At 44.6% G+C, this 15,267-nt stretch overlaps 1 protein-coding gene across 2 annotated transcripts in view; it reads left to right on the forward strand.

Annotated features, from left to right (window-relative positions):
* Positions 1 to 3,548: 3,548 nt before the first annotated feature.
* EPHA4 (EPH receptor A4) overlaps positions 3,549 to 15,267 on the forward strand; it is a 164,400-nt gene continuing 152,681 nt past the window's right edge. The window contains exons 1-3 of one of the 2 annotated variants that reach the window (XM_043445150.1): positions 3,549 to 3,914; positions 6,936 to 7,003; positions 11,164 to 11,827. In XM_043445150.1, the coding sequence (XP_043301085.1) occupies positions 3,824 to 3,914; positions 6,936 to 7,003; positions 11,164 to 11,827 (823 nt within the window). In that variant the 5' untranslated portion in view covers positions 3,549 to 3,823. The remainder of the gene's footprint in view (positions 3,915 to 6,935; positions 7,004 to 11,163; positions 11,828 to 15,267) is intronic. The other variant, XM_043445151.1, reaches the window with a different exon arrangement.

The raw sequence follows: 15,267 nt of genomic DNA on the forward strand, positions 1-15,267 counted from the left end.
TTCCACTCACTTTCTTTCTTGTTGCTCATTTGTCCAAAGGTCTGGTTACTTTGGTAAAACTGGCCCTCCACTTAAAGATAGAAATTCTAAGAGACCTGGTGTTATTTTAAAATGTCTTTACACATTAAAGATACTTTTGAAATTCAACCTTCATTCAAATAAGCATTTAAAACGTACTTTGTAGCTCAAATTTTTATGGTAGGCAATGAAAAAAAAAAGGAAAAATTTTATCAAAAATTCAAATTATTGAATTATTATTTTCATTAAGCTTATAAGACTATATATTTTGACATTTCTTATTGGATTCAAAGTATTCTCAACTTCTTATAGCAGTTAGGAGGCTAGTTTTACTCAAGGCAAGCCAATTTATATTAAAAGCAGGTGATTTTAGGTGCTTTTCATGTAGTATTCTATTGTATGCATGTGACTCCACTGAGTGATTGATTTGTTATAAGTACTCTCAAGCGTCTGAAAACTCCAAGGTGTTTTCTAATAAAGTAGGGGGTTTGCATGGAAGGTGGATGGACCAATACCATTTAGTCCATGATGGACTAAGACCACTATCATTTTTTGTTGTTGTTGTTGCCCTGTTTTTTTTTAAGGAGGAATCATGTCTATTAGATTAGGACAATTTTCCTTTGGGTTGTCACAATGGATGGAGGAATTTGGAAGATCTCCTGGAGAAGGGAATGGCTACCCACTTCAGTATTCTTGTCTGGAGAATTCCATGGACAGAGGAGCCTGGTGGGCTACTGTAGTCCGTGGGGTCGCAAAGAGTCAGACACAACTGACTAACATTTCTTTTTCCTTTATTTAAAAAAAAAATTCTACTACAATTTTTTAATAGAAAGCCCTGAATAAACACAAGCTTAGAAAGGATAGTGTAATGACTTCATGAGTCCCGTTATTCAGCACTTGAAAACACACCAAAATTTTCCAACACTGTTTTATCTATTTATTCCCTTATACTTTTTCTTTCTTTTCCATTTTTTTTAATTGGAATGTTTCTAGAGAAAGCCAAGCTATCGTATACTTTTATCCTAAATACTTCAGTATGCAACAGCTCATTTCTGATCTTCAGCCCAGAAGTATTTTAAAGAGAAAGTTATAGTTCAGTTTTTCTGAGTTAGCATTTCCTGTCTCTTGGGTTTCCAGATTATTGGGCTGCTTTGGGTCTTGAAAAGGGAAATGGGAAGAAAAAAGGGGACTGAAGTCACTGAATGTCCTCTAGCAAATGAAGCCTTGCTTTCAGGCAGCTGGAGCTAGAAAGATTTTAAAATTCAGTGTGCATATAGGGTAGGGGGGAAGGGTTGGTTTAAGTCTTAGAAATGTTACTGTTTTTAAGAAGGCAGGCAGTCAATTTCCCATTTCAACTACCCATACATGCAAAAATCAAATCTTGCAGAGAGGCAACTAGCAACTATTGTTTCAAAAACGTTTTAAAAAGAATTCAGATTGCTCCTTTTATCTGCTGCATCTGTGTATAGAATGATAGGGATCAATATTCATCTCCTTTTCCTAGAAACTCAGGGCATGAAAGAACCTAGAAATGCATTCCTTGAAAGGACTTCGTATAGTTGTTAAATAATTTATACACACACACACGTATATTCCAAGTGTGCATTTATTTGCCCCCTTTCACTTGTGTAAAATCAGTGGCTACAATGTCTGAAATCCACTTCCTCAGACTGTGACATTTCAGCAGGTCTTTCATGGAGAAATCAGAACGTCTGCAGCTGCACGAGCTGTCCCTCCAAGCCACCAAGCCCACACAGCGACTGCCCAGCGCCTCGCCCAGCAGCGCTCAAGTAAAAGTTGCCCATCTTATTATCCCGGGTCTAAATTTGCACGAGGGGAGGAGACCCGATGTGCTCCGGAAGCCGACGACCTGAAACCGTGGACGAGATCTCCTGTCTCCTGCACCTTGCCCTACACCCTCCCGCTTTATGTAGGATTTTTCAGGGATAGCAGCTATTCAGGTTACCCCTGGGATACTGACTACAAGTTTCTCCTTGAAACGCTTTCTGATTCCGTCTTCTGCCATCCAGCTGGCGAGAAGTGCGACAGGATTCCCGGGTCCTCTCCACGGCCTCCCGCCACAGCTCCACAAGTGTGGCCTGGGGGCTCGGGGCAGGGGAGGGTGGGTGAAGACAGCCCACCGACAGACCTACTCTCGGCGGGCTACGCTGTGCTGTCTTTGTCCGCTTGCCCTTCCGGGGGCGGGGGTTGGGGGTGCCGCGCATTTCCTTTCATGGCCGGCAGGTGGCGCGGTTGGTTCACGATCAGCCGCCACCAGAGAGGGGAAAGGCGCTTCCACCTCCCGGCGGTCACCCTCCCGCTGGGACCCAGGCTCGGGAGGAAAACCCGGCCTCACCCCACGCGGAGTCAGAGGAGGGGCAATTTGGGAGGAAGGAAGAGGGGAGACGTGGTCAGGAATTGGGGCGTCTTCAAACGTCCGGAGAGTTGCGTCGGGGACCGGGCCCCAGGCCGCCTGCTGCGTTGCGGTCTCTGGGCAGCGCTCGGTTTGCTGAGCCCGCGGCCGGGGCATCGGGGGACAAACATGGGCCCAGTGCTGCCGGCTCCCCTAGAAGGGCCACAGGGACATTCGAGCACTCCAGCAGGGGCGGTTGCGCGGATTTCTGCGGGTCCTGTCGCCCACACCGTCTTCCTGGCGGCGGCGGCGAGAGGTGTCCGGACCAGCGCAGGGGAAGCGACCCCGAACGCAGAGCCGCAGCCGCCGCTCTGGGCAGCGCCTGAGCTCGGGTGGGCGGCCCGTCTGCACTTCCACTGGTCCCCGCACTCTCTCATCAGCTCTTCGCTTCAACCCCCTGCGCCCCGGACTTGCTAGGCCCGGCTCCAGGGACTCCCCACCGGGAAGCACACAGTCGATTCCCGGCAGTAAAGGCCACCTCCGGGCGTCTTGCCGGGGCGGGGAGTCCTGTCCGGAGCCGGGGCGGGGGCTGGGGTGCCCCCACCGCTGAGTGCGGAGATGGTTCCCCAGGGGACTTCTCCGTTGCTACAAAGTCTTTCGTTCAGCCCCCGGAGACAGGGACAGAGCCCTCCTTGTGGCCGAGCGCTGCACTCGACGTTGGGGACTGATTAGGTCCAGCTTTCCAGGCAACTAGGAGCCTGGGAAAAAGAATAATCCAGTCCCAAAACTCTCCCCAAAGAGCATTTCTTATGGAGATGCGCCACAAAGACAAGAAACGGGGCAAGGTAGCAGAGTGGCGGTGGTGTGTGCGCCGCGCACAGGAGTGCCTTGTGCAGTCCTAGTCGGGGCGCGCGGGACGCGAACACTTCAACCCTCAGAAAAGAGCAACGACAGAGATGCAGGTCAACTTGATACTTTTTTTTTATGGCAACAAAAGCGTTTTCCTTCATCTCAAAAGCGTTTTCCTTCATCTGGGCACCGAGGAGGAACACGGGGTGCCCAACCTTTCTTCAGACTTGCCCCCCAACCAATTCAGAGTCTCTCAGCTTCTTCCGCCGCTCAGGGGCTGGAACCCTGAGGGGTGACCAGGGGACCCCGCTGCCTCCCTCCAGCGGGGGAGGGACGCGGCAAAACTCTCCCCCTCAATCGCGGGGAGACTGGACGCCCCGCCGAGCCCAGAGGGGGCGGGGCTCCGGGACGGGCTCTGCTCATCGGGGGCGGGGCCAGGCAGCGCCGTCTGCGCTACCATTGGCCGAGAGCCCCGGACTGGCGGGCCCACGTCACGGGCCGGGCCCACCCCCTTGGCAATGTCTTCAGCCTGCTGCACTCCTAAGTTAAGCATTTATTCCACTGGGATAGAAGCGGCAGGAGCAGCGTTGGCATCGGCGAACCATGGCTGGGATTTTTTATTTCGTCCTTTTTTCGTTTCTCTTTGGGATTTGCGACGCTGTCACCGGTTCCAGGGTGTATCCCGCGAATGAAGGTAAGAGCGGGGCGACCTTTCTGCGGTTTGGGGCAGAGAAGCGACGATCGGCGGTTGAATGGTCCCCGGGAGTGCGAGGCCGGAGGGTGCGGGGGGATCCCGGAGCGAGCGGTGCGCCCTGACTCCGGAGAAGGGAGCTGGAGCGAGGGGGAACAGCGAAGGGACTGCGGGGAGCGGCCGGGCAGCCTGCTGCGGGGCGGTGACCCGTGCGTGTGAAGGGGTTGCCCAAGTTTGTAGCGAAAGGACGAAGTTTATCGGCATCCACAGGCGAGGGCAGCCCGTGGATGCGCCCCGAGGGGACGCACAGGAGACAACGCCAAGATAAAAAAATAAATAAATAAATAAAATGTGTGGATCTATTCCTTCTACCACTTCCCAACTCCGCTCAGGTCGAGGGGGAACGGAAGCCTGCAGCTCCTTGAGGGTATCGTGGTGTTCTCGGGTTCTTGCGAAAGCCTTGCGAGCTCTGGTTTCTGCAAAGTTTCCCAAGCCCTGCGCTTCCTGGGACCCCGCTCCCGAGCCTCCGCCGCACAGCGGTCGTGGCGCCGCTCGCCAGGCGCCGGTGACCTGATTTCTAGCACCGGGCGTTAAACACCTTTCTCCCAGTGGGGCCCCGCGCCATGGGGGTGTGATTGTCGGCCTAGGGGGCCCCAAGCTACTTTTGTCACCCCTAGACCTGGGGAACCCGCTGGCAAGTTGAATGTACTCGAGTTTTGGCTTTTGGCCTCCAAACTGTTAGTTTGGAGGGAACGCGAGGGACCGACTGGTTCCGTGCGGTGCTCAGTTTTCTGCGCGTCGGTTTGGACGTGCTGGGATGGCTGTGTGTGTGCCTGTGTCGTGGAGGTGGGGGTTGATCATTTAGTTTCCAATGATCTCAGAGAAAGGCGAGTTGCGTGCGCGTGTGTGTTTGCGCGCGGGCGCATATGCGTGGATGTGGGTGCGCGGGTGCCCGCGTGGACGCGGACAATTGTGTGCCTGTGCCCGAGTGCCCCGATTGGGCGCGCGTGTGCTCTGGCGATGCTCGCACACGAGCCTGCGCGCATCCGTCTCGTCTACTCCTCCACCTCCCCACCCTCCTGCATCCGCCCATCAGTCCATCCGTCCATCCGTCAGTCTGTCTCTCCAGGATCCGTCCATCTATTCCCGTACGATCTATCGTTTTCCCTATTCCGAAGGAGGGAGCCAAAAACCAACTTAGCTTTAGCTGGGCAGCCGGTACCCAGAGCTCGCCAGACGGAGGCTCCCAGAGATTCCCACACCTGCCGGCAGACACGGCTCGGCTTGGGAAGAAAGGGGCGCTCTCTCACCCTCCGGGTCACCTCCCTCCTTCAGAAGGACCGTCTCGGCCGCTCCTGCCCCCTTGGTCCCCAGAGTCATTCCTCTGAGCCGAATCCTAGATCCCGCGTTCTCCTGACTACTTCGCACTCTTGTTAGGACGTCCCTCAAGACCTTTCTGCACCAAACGCAGAGATTTTTTTCCCCCCCTTGCTTTTTCTTTTGGAAGGAAAACTTGGAAACCCTAGACAAAAAAGGCGCTGATGGAGCTGTAGGCTGCTGTCGAAAGGAGGGGGGGGGGGGTCACCCCCTCGCCGACCCCTCCTCCCCCTTAAAAATTAATTCATTTTGTTGCTTTTTATTCCCATCACGTTTTCTTTTCTCCCTTTTACCCTCCCTTTCTACTCCCTCTCTTTTTTTGTAAATTGGGTCTTATTGTTCCCTTTGTGTCCCTAATCCACCTTACATAAATCCAAATGGATGTAGCGGGCTTTTCTCTAGGGACCGAGAGGGGAGAAAGGAGGGGGGCGCAGCTCCGGGCTGGAGCAACCCAGGGAAACTCTACATTTTAAAATAATTAAGAGACCCTAGGAATTCAGACTTCTCGGGAAAATCAGGAGAAAGAGGCTCGGTTTAACTACTTTGACGTCGGGGTGAAATGAATGGGGAGGTGGGCAGAATTCAGGAGCCGGGGGGCAAGACAGAGTTGGGGTGCGCTGGAGCAAGAATGAAGGGTTCGCATTCCCACCCCTCCCCCAGACCAAAGAGCGAGCTTCGCTGATCAAATTAATAACCCAGTGGTTTCTTTGAGATGGGCCTTTCGACCCCAGGCCTGCAGCTCTCGGTGGGAAAGAGAATGTGGAGAGTTCAGGAATTCATGGCTTCCTTTTGAATGCCCTCCGTGCCTAGGACTGTTTCAGCTTGGGCGGGGTGCGACGGCTGTGTACTCGACCTCCCAGTCGTCCTAAGCTTGGATGCATGCTCATAGGTGTAGCACAAGCACAGTAAATCTTTTCTGCAGCCCTCCTCCATATCTCAAATTTAAACCAGTGATTTCCTCCTGGCCAAAGGAGTAGTCTCCGATTGTCCTCAAAAAGACCTGGGAAAGTGAATACTTAAAGTGTATTTGCATCCTAAGTCCACACGTCTGCCATCCCTCCGTTCTGAAACTTTGATATTTGAAAAAACAGCGGATACCACATCCAGAGCCTATTTATTTGGTGGTGGAGGGAAAAAAAAAATGGTAAGAGAGAGAGCCTTTTCATGACCCTTTGAGTACTTTCTGAGAGAATTCACTTGTGGCTCTGTCACCATGATGATGAGTTATGCGGTCATCTGAAACTTGCAAAAACAAATAACTCTAGTAGATACCAGACAGAGATGAATGCAGATTTTGCTCTGGAGTGTAACTGCCTTACATAGATATATTTATTTTTTGAATTGTACTTGAGATTCTCTATTCATCCTTTTTAGAAAATGAATCAGCTGAGTCCCAGGATGGAATTTTAAATGCTAAGCAAGTTAAATAAATAAGAACCTGCAGATTTAAAGAGGGGAGAAGATCAAGTGAGTAATGATTATTTACATAAGTGAGACCGAGTTTAGGTTTTGATCAGAGCTGGATATGCACACCCTCGGCACATATGGAAACGCTCAGGCAAATGGTTTTTTGTAGTATTGGCTTTTTGCAATTGGAAATTAATCTATTTTTCTTTGGTTTTCTTTCTTTTTTTTTTTTTTTTGCAGTTACCTTATTGGATTCCAGATCTGTTCAGGGAGAACTTGGGTGGATAGCCAGCCCTCTGGAAGGAGGGGTAAGTTTTTCAAATTGCTCTCTGATCCACAGGGTGAAAAGGAGTGATTAGCAACTTTCCGAGAGTCCTAATGGCTTGATTCTTGTTGATTGTGGCCAGGGGGTCAGATTTCCACCATGGCCTATGAAGTGAATTACGCTTTGTTGGAGAAATCCTATACTCCCTTTGGATAGCTCTGTCATGGCAGAACTGGAATCCAAAAGGGCAGAAAGGGGTTTCAAAACTAGGAGACTGGTGGAGGCATCGCCTTAGATGCCCATTTAAAACTAAAACACCCACAAGAAATATGATCTGGGGACCAAATTAGAATTTATGCCTATTCCTGTGATAGCCATGAAATCCTGACAGGGTTAATTTCAGAGCAATTGTTCTGTTCCAGATGAGGAAAATGAATAAATAAAGATACCAGAGAGCAAACATTTCCAATTGTACCAGAAGCAGGTTTAGTTCTGTGTGTGAGCAGTGGGGGGCTCTGTAACTTGCTCTGAGGACCTTAAATCAGCTGCTGTTCACTTGCACGCTGAGAGAAAGCCTTATGAACCTGCATAGGTGTCACACCAGGGGCAACGTCTGTGCAGAAAGAACAAAAAAAGCCCCATGTTTGTGCATTGTTGGTACTAAAATGTGACAGTTAAAGTATTTGGAATCTTGGATCTTTGGGGTTCAGGGAGACTGGATTCTTAAAGTATGAGAGAGTGCATCACTGTTCATTTCTTCTTGAATTTGCCATCACTGCCTATATCAGAAGATTCTGAGAATGGAATTAGGTTGATAGCCACATTCTCCTACCCTATCCCCCTGTCCCCAACACCTTAATAACGGGTCAGAATGAATCAGCTTTGGAAAGAAATCAGTACAACGTGTAACTCTGGCTTCTGCCAAATTGAAATTACTCTCAAATGTTTTAAAAATTAAGCATATCATCCTACCTTACATGCTTGACAGTCTATGACTCAGTCATTTGATTAGAAGCAATGGGGGGTGAAAGATTAGGAGTCCTTATCAGGCAAAAATTGTAATGCCAGCACACAGCGTGGCACTTCACACCTGGCCATTGAATAAACAATAAAGGATTGAAAAAAAACAAAGATTCATAGAAACTTATGAAGATAGGTGTCACAAACAAGACAAGAAAGCGGACATGAAAAAGGAGAATTTTAGGCTGGTTTTCTCCAAAGCCAGTCTTGTCATCCATTTGAAATAAAATGGAGATTGCCCTGCCTTCCTGTTTTTCAGCCTGAACTTGACTGCAGTTGGTTTGGTCTCTGCTGAAAAATTCTAGTCTGCCCTCAAAACCATTTTTTTTTAAATGGGAGGGAGAGTGATTGGCAGGTCTCTGGCAGTGTAGACAGGCTGTATTCACCGCTGATTGCAGGCAATTGCCCTCATCCTTTGAATTCGAAGAAAGGTACAGCTTTATCTTGTGAGAGTCAGACTCTTGTTAATCCTATACCCTGGAAAGGTCAGTGATTCAAGGAGGCTTTCCCATGCTACCCCAGCGGTATTGCTCTGTAGGTTGAAAGTGTTAGAACTGCTGGTAGAACTGAGAATGAAGGTATCAGTACTTGCATTAAAAAATATAATGAGCTTTATTTTTCTTAGTGATTGTTCCCAAGTTTAAAGAGAGGACATATCTAGCATGATTTTGGACCTCACTTGTTACACTCAATGTACATGTGACCTATTTAAACGCAAGGAGTAGCACATTTTTTGAGTATAGTTCATGGTCTATCTTGTTTCTGGAAAGCTTTTATTGCAATTTAATATGCCACAGACATCTCCTTCCCCACACCCCAACTCCTGAGAACTGTTGAAAGACCATCTGATCACTTTTTCTAGACACAAAGCTTCTTTTGGTTGTCTTGATGTCCCTTAAAAAAAAAAAAAATACTGTGCATAGCTGATTATACACAACTCAGAACTTTTTATGGGCATAATGTGGACTTCTGAATAGAGAATGTTCTTTCCCTTTCCTGAAATGCCATGTATGTGTAATATGTTAAGTATATGAAAGGTAAGAAATGAACTTGTCTGTAAGAAAATTAGTCCTTCTAAAATATATAGTAGCCTTTGAAAAATTATGTGCCATTTAATTAATTTCTAGCTTTTGTAATAAAGAAGACATTTTCAGACTTAGAATGAAGGGATAAATTGGATATCTACCAAGTAGGAGATGGATTGGCTTTAAAAAGTTCTTTCTTTAGTGTAAAAGCATATTTGAGGTTTTTTTTTTTTTGTTTATTCTGAAATCTCTACTTATCCTTAGAACAGTTCACACCTTGGTTGGAAATTTGAAATTATAATTTCGAACAATAATGACATACATTTGTTTGTTGTTATTGTTATCTTACAAAGAAACCTATTTGACAATACCACCAGGTCAAAAATGAGTTATGGTTTCATTTTTCCATTAGAACAGCTAAGCAGAACATGAAAATAATGGAAAGTGATGACTCCTGATGGCAACATTGTAGCAAAAACCTAATTTCTTAGCAGTATTCATTTAAAGGAGAATATTGAGTTTCTGACACTGATTGTAAAATGTAAAACTAAGGGAAAATTTGTCATTGTTCTGGTGAATTGATCAATGTGTTTAGACAATTAAGTTTGGCTGGAAAATCTGAATTAGATCTGAATTATCTGTATGAACTGTGAGATGTCCCTCCATGCTTTCATTTACATTGATAAATGTGTTTTTCCATATTTCCTTTGTTCTGAGATGACAAGCATGCTGAGTAAGTTTTTTTGAAGGTTGGGATCTATTTTTGGATTTACATGAATTTCCCCAAATAAGTAAATTACTGGTGATTTATTGCTTAGTGGATAAAAAAAATAAATTTTAATCACCACAGGGCACTTATCTCTCTCAGTTCCAACTTTCATAATGGTGGCAGATGAAAGGGATGCAGAATTTTATGTATTATGGCCCTTCAGATAGTAACATTTCCATCCATTAATAGTTTTCCAATGCACAGATGGGAAACCTGTTAAAAGATACATTATGATTCTATGTACTTCATTGGATTGAATGGAGCTTTAAGTGGAGCTATTATAGAATATGATTTTTTTAAACTATCTTTTTTTCTTCTAATTATATTCATGTGTTAGATATTTAAGCTGATTTATACCAGCTCTATATAAAGCCATTACTGTAGATGTTAATGAAGAATTGGAGGCTGCCTACTAGCCTGGTAGGAGCCCCCAAATTATCTTGCTGCTTTTAGGATTGTTTTAAAAGCACAGTGAAAATGAAACTAGAATGCTAGTCACAGTGAATTTTGCTGAACTCAGATTATCCCACTGTGAGAATCTTTATGTTACAAAGTAGATTCAAAGAAAACCCTACCATCGTTTAATTTTCTTGGGCTTTCCATCATAAATACCACTTACTATTCTTTTTTCTCAATATCCACAGACTATTTAGAAACAATGCATATGTACATTCATGTTTACTTAATGTGGCTTTGTTTTAAAAATAAGAACAGTATACAAACTTTTTGGACTGAATACATGCTCTTGAAAAGTGTCCTACCATTTTAAATGACAGTGTATTTGAGAAATCCAACCATAAAGGTTACTCTCTATCTTTCCAGGATTACCGAAACCAGAATAGTGAGATTTTCTTTACCCCTTTAAAGAGTAATGACAATGCCAAAAAGAAAAGAAAAAACAAAATCGACTGCCTTTTTTTTTTAGGTATTAGAGAGCAAAGTTCTGACGGGAGCACCACTAATTAACTGATAATTGTCTTCCTTTGGCAAACTCTGCTCTTCCTGCTCTTAATTTGCAGGTCTCTGCTCCTTGTTGGAACAATACACAGCCCTAGTTTTTCATTTATGAGTAAATTTGAACTGTTGCCACTTGAAATTGCAGCTGTTGTAATAGGTGAATTTGAGGTTGTTAGACCACCACCAGGAACTGCCTGAGAACTCAGAAGCAATCAATCCAGTAATACCTCTGGAATTTTAGGCAAAAGAGTGAAACAATGAAAAGAAAATAGCTCCCCAATATAGTACCATCTTGATGAGGAATTGGTGCTGGGTAGTTTTCTTTCTTATTGAAACAAAAATCATCACTGTCCTATGAGGGGGAAACAGAACTGATAAATCACTATATGATGAAATGTTTGCAATTGATGCATTTCCTTTGGCTCTTCGCAGTGGGAGGAAGTGAGTATTATGGATGAAAAAAACACACCAATCCGAACCTACCAAGTCTGCAACGTGATGGAGCCCAGCCAGAATAACTGGCTGCGAACTGATTGGATCACCCGAGAAGGGGCTCAGAGGGTGTACATCGAGATCAAGTTCACCTTGAGGGACTGCAACAGTCTTCCGGGTGTCATGGGCACTTGCAAGGAGACGTTTAACCTGTACTACTATGAATCAGACAACGACAAAGAGCGTTTTATCCGAGAGAGCCAGTTTGCCAAAATTGACACCATCGCAGCCGACGAGAGCTTCACCCAAGTAGACATTGGCGACCGAATCATGAAGCTAAACACGGAGATCCGGGATGTGGGGCCGTTGAGCAAAAAGGGGTTCTATCTGGCTTTTCAGGATGTGGGGGCCTGCATCGCCTTGGTATCGGTCCGCGTGTTCTACAAGAAGTGTCCGCTCACCGTTCGCAATCTGGCCCAGTTTCCGGACACCGTCACAGGCGCTGATACTTCTTCCCTGGTGGAAGTTCGAGGCTCCTGTGTCAACAACTCTGAAGAGAAGGATGTGCCAAAAATGTACTGCGGGGCAGATGGTGAATGGCTGGTACCCATTGGCAACTGCCTATGCAATGCCGGGCATGAAGAGCGGAATGGAGAATGCCAAGGTAAGGAGAGCCATATTGTACTTTTCATTAGGGCTTAGTGCACGTAATTAAATCAGAGATGAGGCTAAATGGAGTAAAGCCAGTAATTAGCAGCCCCTGTGGGATGTGGTGGGACAGAGGGGTCTAATGAGTAAGTGCTACAGCTCCAGGTGGCAAAGCTAAGACGATTCTAATACTGACAAAATAAATGATGCTGCTGTAATCAGCAGAAGGCCAAACACATTTGCTAACAGGCACTTAGATGTGAACCGGCTTGATGTGCCCTCTGAAATGTAAATGAACAAGCTGAAGAAAGGGCCCTGATTGATCCTTGCTTCAAGAGGATCCACACATTTTCGAACCCTGGTTCTCCTGTCGGTAAACATCTCTCCTCCTGTGGATATGTCCGTGAATAATTTCAATGTCAAATTAGGGTTTGTTGTTCCAATTTCCTCCTGCTGATTAAAATCGAACTGTGTGAGGAAAGCCCAGTTTTTCCGGCCTTGTGGAGCAGTGTAGACATGGGTCAGCAAAGTGGAGTGACAGGGTTTCACGCGCCTTCTGTTCCATTGAGCTCCCATTGATGGGGTCTCCAAGTGAACTGAATCTTGATGAAAGACCTCTTGATTTCCCTGAAGAGGTGATAAAGAGCTAGTAAGAGTCTTCTTATTGGATCTGTGGTCAGAGGCAGTAGTAAATTGTGATCCATTTTGATTATTGAGTTTTTGAAGAAATCCAGGTTTGTTTGTTTTCTTTTTTTGGTCACATTAATGACTATTTATCATATTACTAAGGTGACTTTTTTTCCTCTCATTTAACCCTGTCTGCAATTCCCTCTTCCCGTATTTCCCCTTTTGGGGAGAGTTTGCAGACTTCTTATAGTAGCTTTGTTTTTGAGTAAAGGCTAGGAGTATTCCATATTTATATGGATTGCTCATACCACGTGTGAATTAGGGCTTACAAAAATCAGTTATCTCAAGACTTGTATTTTGCTTGGTATTTATCTTCAGTGGTTATCAGTAGTCTGCTGACGCCAGTCTTATTACGGTTACTACTAAAGCATGTAACCCTGGGTCCCATCTCTGGAACAGGTCAGATTAGTCTTTTCTCAGGGTGATTGTTGTGCTGGAGACTACACTACCGCCTGGTTCATCTGATTTGGTGATTAAAGAGCCCGAAATAACTGACTGCCAAACAATTTGTCTGGCATTTCAACCATTTTAATGACAGGGTGGGATTGACTATAGAGCAATCCACTTGACCAATTGGAAATCAACAGTTATAACCTAAAGAAAGTTGCATTTAGAGTGTCATAGAGTTATAGAGTTACATATTTCATAGAGTTATAGAGGTGTCATAGAGTTATATATTTCTCCTGTCAGAGATCATAAGTGTTCTTCTTGATGTGCTGTAGTTATTTCTAGAAGTAGCTAACAATGAATGTCTGTTAAATGCATTGAAAATATAAAGTAGGATAAAGACTGGCAACCTGTTCTGTTGATCTTGAGTCAAAAGGTAAAGCTGAAAATTTACATGTTTGAATTTCAAGGTTTTTTTTTTAACAAAGATTAATTTCTTGCTTAGCAACTACGAGGTAAGCTGTATCAAATGGTACAGCCACCAATATTATATACCAATATTGGTATACAATATAACAATTGTATATTGTATACCAATATATTGGTACAGGTACCAATATACCCTGAAGTATATTCCAGTGTTAATATTAGAAAAATATGAGTGCACTGTTGGCACCTAAATTATAATCATCAAAGCGGGAAGAGTAGGGTATGAAGTGAATGTACCCTATGAAATGAATAGGGTAATAATACTGCTTTGCATCTTAGAGTAAATTGTTCTTCCTTTTTTATTTTTGTAAGACAAGACTTGCACATCTTAACATGTCAAGATTCTTACATATATGTTTCTTAAAAAACATATTGTCTTCCATTTCTTGCTCAGATGTTCATGTTTCTTGCATTAGTACATCTCTCTGTATCTAATGTCATTGATTTCCAATTGTCACACAGCCCAGTAACTCATACATTGCTGCACTGTGAAACTCCTTGACATTTTTACAACCCGAATTAGAAGGAAAAGAGAAAAAGATGGAGGGGGGAGTGAATGTAAAGGCAATTGAACATCGTAGTGGATGACTTTATGGAAATAATCTTAGGAATACAGTTCATCATCACGTGATTGATAGAAAGGTTGAGGCTGCATGGCTTAGGTTCAGTCCATTTCTGAGCAAACTGTTCCAAACACAAGACTAGATATGTAATGGAAGTGGAAGTTTGATTAAGCTATTGTTGAGAATCTGCACTCACTCGTGCTACCCATGTATTTTCTTTGCTACTTGTAGAAAGATTAAATCTTTCAAGAAGACACTTTTTGCACAAAACCTTGCACTGGTTGTTTTTAAACACTACCAGGTAAGAATCTCTGATGAATTTAGGGAGGAAGAAAAAACTTGAATCACAAGAATTCTTAAATCCCAAACTTGAGTGAGATTTTTTTAAAAGAGATAACTCAAGTCTGTAAACATCTTAAGAGTAATAAGAAGTGGTTGCTTCCATCTGTGCCACCATTTGGCTTCCCAGGTGGTGCTAGTGGTAAAGAACCTGCCTGCCAATGCAGGATGCATAAGAAACGCGGGTTCAATGCCTGGGTTGGAAAGTTCCGCTGGAGAAGGAAATAGCAACACACTCCAGTGTTCTTGCCTGGAGAATCCCACGGACAGAGGAACCTGGAACCATGGGGTCTCAAAGGACAGAGGAACCATGGGGTCTCAAAGAGTTGGACACGAGTGAAACGACTTCACACACATGCACTTGGGCATATACCATCATTCCTGGGGTATCATGATTATCTAGGTAGAGCAGAAAAACATCCTCACAAGGAAATATGTCTCAGTTTGGTCACTTAACTGCACGACCTTGAGCATGTTTCTTAAACCCTCTGTGCCTGTTGGTTAATCTATAAAATGGGTTGATAATAATTGTACTTAGCTTAGAGACTTAGAGGACACAGTGATGTAAAATTGGTAAAAAAAAAAAAAAATCACTGTGTAGGTCATAAAGCATTAAACTGATGTTAATGCTAGCTTCTTTTATCACTCTTATCAAGGTCATAGCTGTTGACTTTTAAGGGTGTTGAGTTGAAATGGTAAAAGGGAAGTCCATCTTCGAGCCACTCTTAGAAGTCAAGGACAAAGATAGGAAGCATTGCCTTTGCCCTAACAAAGAGTAAGGATCATTTGAAAATGATATTTGGAGTGTCTATTTTTTTTTTTCCCCTCTGCTATAGGAAAGAGAACTTTTCCCTTTGAGTGAAAGAAAAGTGATTTGGGAGCGGAACAAGAAAGACCAGGGTGTAAAGGGAGCTTAAGAAAGGATATAAAAGAGAATGGGCAAGTCTTCAGAACTCTGGCAGCAGATCCCTCCCCAATTGTCTTTTCAATG

The sequence above is a fragment of the Cervus canadensis genome, chromosome 24 (assembly GCF_019320065.1).
Source record: "Cervus canadensis isolate Bull #8, Minnesota chromosome 24, ASM1932006v1, whole genome shotgun sequence".
In the NCBI taxonomy this organism is placed as follows: domain Eukaryota; kingdom Metazoa; phylum Chordata; class Mammalia; order Artiodactyla; family Cervidae; genus Cervus; species Cervus canadensis.